The 13,274-nt window shown below is 43.8% G+C and overlaps 1 protein-coding gene across 1 annotated transcript in view; it reads left to right on the top strand.

Moving 5' to 3' along the window:
• Window positions 1-13,274, top strand: part of plxna2 (plexin A2) — a 141,875-nt gene that overhangs the window by 58,105 nt on the left and 70,496 nt on the right. The window contains exon 4 of the mRNA XM_053317321.1: window positions 8,821-8,921. Coding sequence (XP_053173296.1) covers window positions 8,821-8,921 — 101 coding nt within the window. The remainder of the gene's footprint in view (window positions 1-8,820; window positions 8,922-13,274) is intronic.

Below are 13,274 nucleotides of genomic sequence, written 5' to 3'. Positions count from 1 at the left end.
AACAAGACCCTAATTCACAGGCTTCACTTGCAGTATGTTGTGGAAGTGCTACAAATATTATACCATACATACTAAGATACACAGACGTTTATTGTTCTAAGTTACATTTAAGTACAAAAAGAGCACTTTACGATGTGTGTTAAGGCCAGTAATGCCAGACAACATTGAGTTTAAGTGAGACAAAATCAAATTGAAGTATACGATGTGTCATTATGTCAGCTTAACTGCTTTTTATAGCTGTCTTTGCACATAAGTCCACACATTCACACATACACATTCGCAAACACTCTTAGGCACTTTCACAGTTCCCTGTTTCCATCTCTTAAATGTCAATGTGGGCCTTTAAACCAGTTGCCAGTGAGCAAGCAGGGTACAAGGGGGCTGAGAGTTCAAAGTGGTCAGGCAGCATGGATGTAATTTCCTCCTTTTAGCCTCCTGACTGAATTACTGAGCAAAGAGGCCACCTCGACTGGGAGCTGCAAAAAGAGAGCGAGCACAGGAGTGTAGCAAAGACAGTTCAGGAGAAGGAAAAAAAAAAAGAGTAGGGGAAGAGATGGTGAGATAAGTGGAAAAGAAAGGCGAGAAAGGGCCAGGGAAAGAGCTGGGGACTTTCAGATCATATCACCAGTATCCATCGTAACATCTTTACCTTGTGTAAGAGGGTGCACATGGGATCTGGAAGGGAGTAATGGCTGTGGAGGTATCATTAGCTGTATTTGACATTGTACTGTTATTGAAGCCGTTAAGTCTTACATAAATTAACATGTTTTTTTTTAATGCTGGTGTTTTGCTAAGGTTATTATTTGACACTGCATTCTATTAAGAGTGGTTATTAGTAGTGAAAAATGCAGTGATAGACTGATAAAGAGAACCGCAGGGAGGATTAGCTTGCCATTAGTTATTTTTTTTTTCTTATGAACATCATTTTTGATCTAAGTTATTGAACAGTGTTGTGAGCATTTTAAAGCTCTTGGCTCTAAGGGCTTCAGTGGTCTGAATTATATACAAAAACACAGTTGGAGAACATACACACGCACACACAATCAAAACACACACAAAATGCAACCCTTTTCAGTCTAACCTATTCCCCTCTTCTCCTTGCCCAAAAAGGGGATTGAAGCCATACATAATTGATACACTCCTAGCTGTATCGACTGGTTGGATTTTTCAACCTCCACACTGGTCGATTCCCTCACTCCATTATTTCTATGCTCACACTCCCTCTGCTGCTTCTCATCCCCTTGTGACTCCTCCTTCCAGTCCTCTAGTCTCTAATACCTAAACACACACACACACACACACACACACACACACACACACACACACACACACACACACACACACACACACACACACACAGACACACACACAGACACCAAAACACACACACACTAAGAGATTAGGAGACAGCCCCGTCTCCCTCCTCCACCTTCCTTATTGCCCACTGCCCCACTTTGTCTTTAATCCATACAGTTGGCCATCAGTCCAGGGGACACATGCTGTAATTCAATGCCATGTTTGTGCAAGTGTGCAGTGTGTGTGTTCATGTATGGTGTGTGTGTCTACATGTATGTTCATGAGAGAAGAGATCTTTGTTCTTGTATGAAGAGAAAGGAGATACTTACCAGCTAGAGCAGAAAAAGACCAAGGGAATGTTTGGAAATGCTTCTGGAGGTCCTAAAGGTCCAAAACAAATACATCTGCCTTAAGCATTTCGATGCACTACATGCTGTGCTATCTGAGATAAACTGGCAAAGCAGGCAAGGTTTTTTTTTAAACAGGTGAAAACTGATGGCCAACCTATCTTTAATAACTTATTATTTTTAGATGTATCCTATAAGTGATTAATGTGTTGAAGGATGAATGTTTTAAACCTCACTGGCAGATGTTTGTGATGGATTGAGTAAGGAAGGTGTGGGGCTGAGGGTAGCACAGATATCCTTTCAAAAATTGGCATGCTGTGTCAAAATCTGCCACAGTTTTAAATGGATAAAAGGTAGCTATATATTTCTTGCTGTTACACAGTAGAAATTCAGCCTATAACCACTCTATGACATCTTTTACATTAGCAAGGGGATCATCTTATTTGAGTTGATTCCATCTGAGGTTTTTAGAAATGTCTGCTAAGCCTAAAAGGATCTGATGTGTTCTTTACCTTTTGTACCATCGACACCACATAATTTAAGATCAGTTGAAAGGAAAACTGGGAAGTCAGCATGAGCAACAAAAGCAGCCAGGACTGAACAGAATAACACATGAGCGCCACTGACTGAAAATTCTTAGGAAAAGACGCCAAAGTCTCGGCCACATGAATTCCACCACAGGCAACAGTAACAATAACCCTCCATCACTTGAAATGTCAGAAGAAGAAACTGAACTGTATTATTACCACTTTAAATGCACAGTTATCATTCTTGGGTCAGCGTTAACACATGATGGCCAGTCAACTTCAAGGTTCAAACTGCGGTCAGAAGGCACACGCCTGACCTGTTCCTCCCCTTCTCTCCTGCCTGGCAGCTTGTCTCCTACCAGTCTGTTACTTCTGATGAACTGCCAGGGACCAGGCTTGCCCAGGACTGAGGGGATACGGGGGGGGGGGGGGGGGGGGGTTAAAGCCGTGATATGAGGTGAAGATGGAGGTGTCGGTGGGGTACTGATGCTCAGTGGCATGGGGATTTGGAAACAGCAAATGTGCTTGATCACACTGCGATGGTTGGATATCTATCATATCAGTTCACTTCTGTGTTTTTACTCTGGTGTTCTTCCGTCGTCTCTTTGTGTGACTGTGTGTGTCTGTCTGTGTGTGTGTGTTTTTTTTTGGGGGGGGGGGGTGGAGATTGGTTAGCTGTCTTGGCTGTTGTGCTTGCAAACTGGCTCTTAGCTTTTTCCTTTTATTCTGTCTTTAAACCCAGCCTTGTGTGGCTACAGTGTCTTGATGTTTTCAATTGACCCAAATCTAGGAGCTCAGGCCAAATCCAATAAGCAAAATGAATGTGCGCGTGTCTGTTTGTGTGTGCATTTTGTCTTTGAATGGGTGATGTGAATAGACAGAGAGAAATAAGGAAAAAGATGGGCTGAGAGAGCTGGCTTTGAGAATAAATGTTAAAAGCTCCCATTTTCACACCAAATCATTTTTGGAGTATGGGAGATGGCTGTTTGTAGATGAGGCAAGCTGTATCATTTCATTTTGCCTCAGCCTTTTCTCCCTCCCAGGTTTAGCCTCTTAAAATCAATGATATCTACTCTGAATGCTATCTCCTCTACTTTAAAATCTGCTAGTCTGAAAACCACCCAGCATAAAGGGGTCTGACCTTCAGAATAAGCACTAACACACAATGGTACTATATGTCCCATTAAATTCTTCTAGTCTCCATTTATCCTGAACCTATCCTGCATTAGTACTTTAGACAGTTCTTTAATAAATGTAATATAGTCGAAGAAGATCAATAATGTGTATTCCAACATAAAACTTGCTTCTCTAAAACGACGAGCCCTCTGACATCTGTAACAAGAACAACAAAAACGAGCAATACCTTTTTAGTGTGGGACAGAGCAGCAGATTATAATGGTACGTCTGCAGGGGATAAAGGTTGTTGTTTTTTTATGTACACGATGAAGACAATTTTTATGTGTGGTCATTATGTGCACATGTGGATGTAATTAATTACTTTTACACATGTGCTCTTGGAATGTGGGTTTTAAGCCTTCATCAAGGCGTCCAGCTGTTGTGCTGTCTTTGCACAGTCGGCTCAAGGTCTCCAAGGGATCAGCAACCTCGCAAATAATCTACCCCCGCATCCACGACAACCACGCACATGCCCCCGTTTGGCCCTTAATCAAGCTTGAGACTTGAGGCCTGATTATCCAGTCAGAGGGGGTAAGATGGCCCTCACTCTCAATGCCGAGTTAATTTCAGTGTTTTTGTTATTGTGAGAGAATGCCTCGCCTTGTGGGTGGACGTCAACATGCTGGATGAGATGGCTCTGCACAACGCTACTGAGAGGATTTGTGTGGGTCTTAGAGAGTATACAGTAGAAGGATTTTGTGAGTTGAGGAAAAAAAAGGGGGCATAAGGAGGAGGGGAGAGAAAGAGAGAAAAGAGACAGGGGAGATATGGCTACAGTCCTTAGGAAGAGTCTCAGTGGGATTACTAGAGCAGATTAAAGAGCGGCCGGTCAGGGAAAAGGCTGAGACGGCCTTGAGTAGTTAGCATGGACACAAGAAACGCTGGCTGCAGGGTCACTGTGGGACTAAGAGACTCAGGGGCCGGTAGATTTCATCGCTTTTCATTCATTCAGCAGCAAGTATTTGCTCTGCTTTTGTGCCTTTGTCATTAGCAAACACACACACACACACACACACACACAGATGCACCCCTCATTGCTTTCCTTCTCTCCCTTCTCTCTCTCTCTCTCTCTCTCTCTCTCTCTGCTGGAATGGGTATTGTGTTCATGATCGATGTGCCTCATTCCAGTGACGTGGTAGCCTGGCTAACTCTCATTAAAAATGGATAGGGTATAGGGGAGTGTGTGTGTGTGTGTGTGTGTGTATACATGTTTAAAAGCAGGTGTAGGTGGCAGGAAGTCCCAGAGGTGCCAGCTGTTTACCGTCCATGGCTGAAGGTTTCGAAGGTTGGGGGAGAGTGGTGGTGTGGTCGTGGTGGATGTGAGGTGTTCCTGAGGTCAGAGCCAGGCCTGTTGCCTTGGTAACAGCCTGCAAAATAGCTTCCTCTGCATTACTGGTGACGGTGGGATTTTTTTTTTCTCTTTCTGTTGCTTTCTCTCTCGCTCAGCATGGTGAGGCACATCTGGCACCCCAGGGACTAGGTTTCATCAGAACGCAGAGCAATGGGACATTTCCACTCTGCTCTGTCCTCCTTCATTCTCCCTTTCTTCAGTCTTTCTTTTTGCAGTCTTCTCTTCCTAGTCTGCCCCCGTGTCCTCATCCATCACAGAGGTGCAGTGGGCATGGCTGTGTCTCAGGGCAGCAGGACAGAGGGACTGAAATGGAGCCACCATTCATTCTCAGTCACGGAGACACAGGAGCAGATGAAAGCATTCCCGCTGCTCTCAAATGCACATACATTGTCAGCCTCTCTTGGGTGCCAGAGCCAAACGCCTCTATCCTCCTGTTGTGCTCTTCTTCACTCAGAACAAAATTAAAAATGAGGAGCAGACACTTTCTTCACAGGTGGCCAGAAGTAAGAAAAATATGTGTAGTAAGAATTGTATCCTCTGGCCCATACTTAGAAATGCTGGGAGGGCAACAAAACATATGTTATGCCATGCCCACATACCCAGCTCTTTGTGACAATACAATCACCTGATTTTGTTGTTGTGGATGTTCTTGCAATAAAAATACACTCAATCCATAATTTTAAAAGTTACACAGTGAAAGTTCTCATGATGATTGGTGATGATGGTTTATACAAGTTGTGTATTCTTCCATTTCATTCTTTCCCAATGATCAAAGCTGGACATTAATACTAGTTTCAGATCCCTTACTATAGGTTTCAATTACATTGAAGCCCTTGCATTAGCAACAGCTTGGCAATAATAATAGAAGCTGAAGCCTATTCAGTATGAGCCTCTGAATGAGAGGAAGCTGTTGTTTTAACCCGCGGCTGTCAGTCAGTCACCCAGGTTGCTGCAGTATGCAACTCTACTGTCTGCTTGAATAACCCCCTGCTAAGGTCATCTTAAGCAGGAATTTTATTAGCATTAATTTAGCGGAGTGCAGTACTTCTCACAGACAATGCCCGGTTTACTTCAGGTCAGCTGTGGTTATATGAATGTGTTCTTGGGAAATCGAGTCAGAGAGGGGAGAAAGTTGGAGGCGATATCGGATCACATGCGGCAACTTCTTTGTCTTCTTCTGAAAACATAGGAACAATAATCTGCACATCCGCTATGGTGCTGTGCATGTGTGCGTACAAACACACAAACACACACACACACACATACACACACACACAATTGCACACACAGTGGGAGAAGGGGCTTCATTGTGCAGCCCTGCTGTGTTGAGTGACTGTAGCGTGTGCTGGGCAACAGCTGCTGTGATCCCCCTCAATCCTCCCTCACCCCTCCCCGTCCCCCTCACCTCTACTACTGGCCCATGCTGGACTAACCATCAATACACTTACTCTCACTCTCACACACACACACAAACACACATACAGTATAAACAGCACACATAAACACACTCCATCTCTTACTCTGTGCTCTTTTACTTCTCATGTTTTTATTTTCATGTTTACTTCGCTCTCCTTTTTCCACATAACCCCCCTCCCATACCTTTTTTTTGTGTGGCAGTATGTATCAGCTGACAGCGGGCTGTGTCTGTCTGTCTTTAGATATCACCAGCTCCCCCTACTCCCTGGCTTTCCCCCTGCTGACAGCTGTCTCCACACTGTAACCCTTTCATTGAGCCGGGCCTCTGTGAAAGTTACACTATAAAGTTTCACCAGTCTCACACATGTTTTGGGAAGGATCTGAAGGCTTTTTTGGGTTAAGAGGGATTCAGAGACTTCAAGATACATACACAGACTGACTCGCTGTTTCCCTAGCCAAGTCTCGTTCCTGGTGGGCTTGTTTGTCATCAGTTGCAGCTTCTGCTGCTGATGTGACCCTGTCTGCAGCTCATTACAGCATGCCACCTGTTTGTCCCGAAGCTAGATGAGACACACACGCACACACACAAATAGAGTTTGTTGAGGTGACAGGGGGTTAATCTAACAGGAGCGTCCATGGCGGAGCTGCCACACAGTGCAGGGACTGTCAACGTCCCACCGTGTCAATGGCTTTCTTTGTCCCCGGGGCCCGTCTTTCTGTTGCCGCAGGGTTTAGGACCAGGCAGACAGGTGGAGGGTTATTGAGCCTTTGAGGGGCATAGACAAAACAATGAAAAAATATATAGGCTGGAACACATTAAGCTAACATTTTTCACAGCAGCTGACAGTTTTGCCAACTACAACTTTACATCAGCCATGCAATAGCAGGCACGCGTTACGAATTTTGCTGTCAGCTGTTTTTAATTTGATACATTATAATAAAGAAAAGTCTTTGATGGACACCCAGCTGTTATCTCTTCTTGGCTGACAGTTAATTTCAGCCCTTGGTGCTAACAGCAATTAATATCAGTTGTGGGCGTTATGCACTGGGTTTTCGAAAAACACTTAAAAAGGTGTTATTTGCACCCTTCATTCACTCCCTCACATTTTGCAGAGGAGTCACTCATTAGGCATTGATCTGAGCCTAAGGTTTGGAGCCGAACAGGGCGCACACTGTCAGAGCCTGCTGTCATTATCCAACAAGGCAATTGCCAGGAAATTGAAAGACAGACAGGGCTGAAAATTAATCTGTGTTAGACTCTAAATTTCAACCCTTGCTTTTTCTTGTGCTTGTGTTCATCCGTCGTGTGATGGTGGGGGCTTCTGGTGGTGTTTGCGGTACATGTCAGTGTGTGTATGTTTACTCCCGCTGACACAGTGAGATGCAGGTGTGAGTGAGGCAGCCCCATGGGACACTTGAAGACACACACATGCTGACCCTCCGGATAGCACAGGCCGTTCTGTGCTGGGCAAACAGACCGAGGGCCATGTGGCTTAGCAGAACCCGGTGTGGCACACAGACAGACACAGACAGAGTCACAGCAAGGTTCACACACTCACAGTACGTATAGAAACAGACAGAAGAAGGAGCGCATGTTATAAGGCAGCTGGAAATAAGCCCAGCCTGTGATTGTACTGATTCACACACTCAGTAGCCAGCTAGCTGAGGAGATACGTGTTTGATTCTTGTGCTTCTCTCATTTGTTGTGTTCATGTATGTAAATTCTCAACCTTGTATTTGTCGCATAAGCACAAGGATGTTTGCTCTTTATTCAAATCATTTTATTCCAGCGGCCCTGTGTGCTTTAGTGTGGGTTTGTGGGTGTGTAGTGTGTTTGCTTAGTGCCGAAAGTGCTTATTCAAATTCTTTGCTGTTGACACTTAAAACATATTTGCTTTAAAGAAAATTTAGTTTCTATTTTAATAAACAACTTCAGTACAACATGGGCAATTTCACTCAATTTTTACAGCCACAATGCAGTCACTTCTTTGTTTAATCAAGTTTATCTGAGGCTTTGGGGGGTAAAAGTTAATGTAGTGTAGTAAAGTTCAGCCCTACATTAGCTGGTGAAAAATTGCCCTGTCATTCTTAATGATTGTGTTTTTATGACACATTTTACATTTGTGTAATTAAATTGACTTTTTCACATGCTCTTCAGAAAAACACCTGTCACTACTCTTACATGTGTAGGTGTGTTTATACAGGCCCTACCTAGGCTGACAGATGCCTGGTTGCACACAAAAGCCCATTGATGGCAGAGAGACAGCTTTCTCTGGCCAACTGATCCCAGCTGCTCACTACTGTTTCTTTGGCTTAAGATAAAGGCAACAGTTGTATATGCAGTTGACATGGACATATAGTGACATAGTGTACCCACCATGTTTGCAGGCTAATTATTTTGTACATCAGGTCAACATAAAACATTAATATTGCTCTAATACTGAAAGTGGATAATTCATGTATCATTTCTTATAACATAGAATCATCATCATTCTAAATGATGCCAATAATTTAAGAGGTTTTATATAGATATATATTTGTGGAAAAAGTCTCCATTTGATCAATCATCTGTTTGTTTGTGACTGAATGGGTTTTGTGCACACACACACACACAAGCATACAAATGTTTCCCCAGAGGCTTCTTTAAGTGCATCCTGTGATGTTTGTCAGGCTGCACTATGACCCTGACACTTTGATGTGCTTTCAGGTGACCCAGGTTCCCATCGAATCATGTGAGCAGTACGGGACGTGTGGAGAGTGCCTGAGCTCCGGGGACCCACACTGTGGCTGGTGTGTCCTGCATAATATGTGAGTATCTATCAATCATCGTCCAGTCAGTTTACAGACATTTTACATAAAAACTATATGAGACATCTGCAAAAATGTTCCTCAGTTCCCCAGCTCAAGGGCAGGCAGGTACTTTTCCTAATGTTTATCTCAGATCATCTCAGAGTCTGAGGAGAGGAGACAGAGACGGACTGGAAATGGATAGTTGTGCCTCAGAGGTACAGAGCTGGCTCAGAGCTGCTCTTCTGCTCTGACTTGACTTGATATTAAGGAAATGGGACCATTCAGTCGCTGTTTGACTTCCTGGATTTTGACAAGACAAACCAAAAACACTCATTATTTGAATAGTTGTTGCATAGAGCTGTCATATATGCATTTTGCTTCATCTGTACATGTTTAATGGACATGGTCTTAATCTGATGAAGCCAAACCACATTTGCTGTGAGTGTTCTGGGCAAGTTAGGGGATATTAACCCTTCACAGTGTAACCAGCAGTCATACCGATAAGCATAGAAACCATGAGTGACACCTGCTGGTGCTGACTTGTTACTACAACAGATCAAAACACTACAGAGCCAGAAAGGAGTGAAAAAAAACTGATGAAGAGAAAGAATAACAGCTTGAATAAACATGACAATTTATTATATTTTGAGTATGAGTCATTTATTGCGGTAGTCATCTGTAAATGCAACTAAAGTGACTATAGTTAGACAAATGGAGGGATATCGTTCACCAGGGACAGAAGATGAATACAACACCTTGTTAAAGAAGCTGAGAGACATTCTTCTCTGTCTCTGTCTCTCCCGCTTTGTTTCTTAAGCACACACATACTCTCATCAGTCTCAGCTTTTTCTTAGCGGCTATGTCTTGAATTCCCCTCTTATGTCCCCTTCTAAATGCAGCCCCTCTCTCTGAAGGTATAGCTGAATATTTGTGTGTGTCAGAACACCACCGCAATCATCATTATCGTGATGGCGGCCCCTGCAAAGTGCACTTAAAGTAATTTACATCACTCCAAAGCTGGGACAGGACAAATAATTGCCTAGCGACAAGGTAATTCAGCATGTGCCTGCAGAGGTACGGGAGGGGCTGGTTAAAGCTCTGTATTCTCTGCAGTCTGCGTGCCTTCACACAGGTATCATTTACCACAACATTAGCCTCCGTGCTAGGCTGTTAATCATGTGCTTTTGTGTAGGTGTGGTAGGGACTAGAATAATTCATGTAGGTAGGAATTAGAATCCACAGTACATAAGAGGTGGTAATACTGGAAGGTGAAAGGCTTTTGGAGCTGTTGTGGTGAAAGCAGCTGTGAGTTGCAAACAGCTGGTGTGTGAATACCGTCTTTAACATGTGTGTGAGTGCTTGCGTTTTAAATGTGTGTGTACATGTGTGGGCACACACAGGTTCGATTTTCATGTACATGCACACGCACACTTGTGAGGACCACTGTACTGTGCCGTGGGGAGAAAAGGTCAACACCCCGATTCACAACAGATCAGCCATCTGTTCTCCCAACGCCATGGACCCTTGTGCCACCTGTCCATGGTCCTAATCCCCCTTTCTCTGTACTAACCCCGCAATGAGTATGGCAGGACCCCTGTCAGCTAGGGCTAGAGTTACTGCAGAGAAGAAAATAATTTACTGCAAGAGGGAGGATCATTAGCTCTTCTTGTTGCTACACATGTGGGCATCTGTGTGGTTCTACCCACAAATAATTGAATTGAAAGAAAAAAATAACTGAAATAGTTCAAAAAAGCTTGAATACTTTCTCAATGTTACAGCACCTGCTTCTATTTCCACCTTGTATTGCACGCCTCCACTCTACTATGAAGACCAAGAAATAACGAACAAAAAGAGTAAGGTATCTGGGCTGTAGATAACGGCAATGGCCTTGGTTTGAGTCTAGCCAGGGTTCTTTGTTGCCCCCCTCAAAAACACCATCAGAAACACAAAAATCCACAAATCCATCTTATGAGACTTAGACTCTGTTTATTGTTAACACATTCATGTACAAGTATACATTTGGGATGAAACACCATTTCCCAGCAGCCTATAGCTCATCAGTTATGGGGGGGAGAAGCAATTAAAATGCAACAATGCTGGATTCATTATGTAATCTTGTCAAGTCCTCTTGAACTACCAGCAACGTAATTGATGCACTTACTAATGACATAACAAAATAAAAATAGATGAACAAATATCTGCCTGAATGGGTTAGTTAGCATGCCGACTGCCTAAGTGTATAACATAACTAAAGAGTAGCAGTCAAATACTAGTGGAGAAAAGCAGCTGCACCCTTCTGGTGAAGAGTTTCCTTCATTCCACTCCCCCCAAATTAGATTTCTTGCCAGCCGTGGTGCCATCCACAGCTGTGATCACTACTGCATCCATCAGCCCCCTTTCCCCTCCATTTTCTCTCCGTCATCCATCCCTAAGCCATTGTTGACTTTATAAAATTATCTTTCCCTCCTTCCCAAGCAAAGCTAGCATCTATGCCACTCTTCTCATCTCCGCTCAGCTCAGCGCAGCTCACTAGTGCGCTGTCTCCCATTTAGACGCTCTCCCCTCTGGAATCAGCTCTTCCACACTCCAGAGATGGTTGGCTTGCCACACATAAACACCCCTCGCTTTGATCAACCCCCCTCCCTCTTTCCACAGCTGCCAACCACAATATCCATCTTCTGTTCTTCTCCTGCAAACACTATGTCCCCCTCCTCTTTTTTTCTTTATGTTTGTGCGTTTATGCTCATTGAAGTGCAGCAGTCTAAGGTGGCTAATTAGGAACATGGAAGGACATTAGCTTGGTTTGCAATGATGAGGAGAAGGAGAGAATGTGAGAGAGGCTGAGTGAGGGTGTGAGCTGGCCAGGAGTGGCGTCTCTGTCTTCCCAGGCTTTCTACTTTCTTTCTTCTTCCTCAGATTCAGACTGTAAAGTCCTTTAATTACCAGCAGCTGCTAGGAATCCACTGAATGCATGAAGAATGAGAGGGAAAAAAAGACAGGGGATAAGAATGAGGGGAAGAGAATGAGAGAGGGAGAGAGTGTTTGATGCTGTACACTCATCAGCCTACAAAACCGAGCAGCATTTTGATTGCAGCTCAAAGGGAGCTCATCATCTCGAGCGCTCTTCAGTCGCAGTCCTGTGAATGGGTAGTTCAGCCTTCGTCTGACCACAATCCAAAAACATGGAGCTATGCTGATGCGTCCCCCCCCCCCCCCCCCCCCCACCCCTCATAGCTTGCATCTCGTCGTTGTTAGATTAGCTCTCTAATCATGCCCAAAAGAGGCTTTTCCAACTCCAAACGTGCCACATCACTCTGTTCTCCCTCCATCCTCTCAGCTCGCTACCACATTCCAGCAAAGAATGAGCGGTTTTGTTGAGATTTGTCAGGATTAGTTGCAAGTCTGACTTCAGTCCAATGGCTGAGATTGGACAAGTGATCCAGCACCAAGGTCAGCAGTTAACCAATATAGTGAGTTTCACAAAATTCTTACTGTTTTTCTTAGAAGCTTTCCAATTCAAGCGAAGTGGTGAAAGATATGTTATTTGTCAGAAAAATAATTTATTTTCAGTGTGTGAGAATCAGTGTTAGTTAGTTGTGTGGATGACAGTTTGGGTCTATTGGTGTAGTAAGTCCCAGTAGAGAGTGAGTCAGCATTTGCGGCTGTTCTGAGCAGCGTAACATTACGCTACTACACTGTGATACTGTATTGTACTGTCAGTCTGCATGTGGCCAAAACTGCTCAGATGTGTTTCAGTAACAACCCACACAGCAGGCTGAATGGAGCAGCTGTCCACATACACAAATCAGTGTTACTCGCTTAAATGCTGTCAAACCATTTTTTTTATTTTTTTTGGCATCTTGGTTAGAGCACATGATACGGGTACAATTTGTCAACAGGAAGAATTTGAGTGTTTATTGGACTGTGACCCAGAACTTGAGAGAAAGGAGGAGGTAGGAGTTTAAGACAGGAAATAGTAATCGCAAAGGGATGCAGTTGTTTTCATGTGTTTCTCAACATCAACTACTTAACTTTTGTGTCCAAGAATAACAACAAGACCCCATATCCCCCATCTCATTTTATTACTGCTACCACTATAAGACAATTTGTTTCTATGCCATGCTCATCACTGTGCTACGATTGACATCAAACACTGACCATAAAATATCCTCTAATTTACCAATGGCATCAACAATTAGCACCAGCAATGAAAATGGTTGCTTCAGCCCATTGTGGATGTCAGGCTGTGTGTCTAATGGCCGGCTCATCAGCCCCAGCCACCGTTAGCAGTCAGAGGGAAGCTGCATCCATCTTCCCAATTGTGCCTAATGAGATATCGATCACGAACATGCAGGTCTATCAATATTTCCA

This window comes from Scomber japonicus, chromosome 4, assembly GCF_027409825.1.
Source record: "Scomber japonicus isolate fScoJap1 chromosome 4, fScoJap1.pri, whole genome shotgun sequence".
NCBI lineage: Eukaryota > Metazoa > Chordata > Actinopteri > Scombriformes > Scombridae > Scomber > Scomber japonicus.
This window is presented reverse-complemented; position numbering and strand designations above follow the sequence as displayed.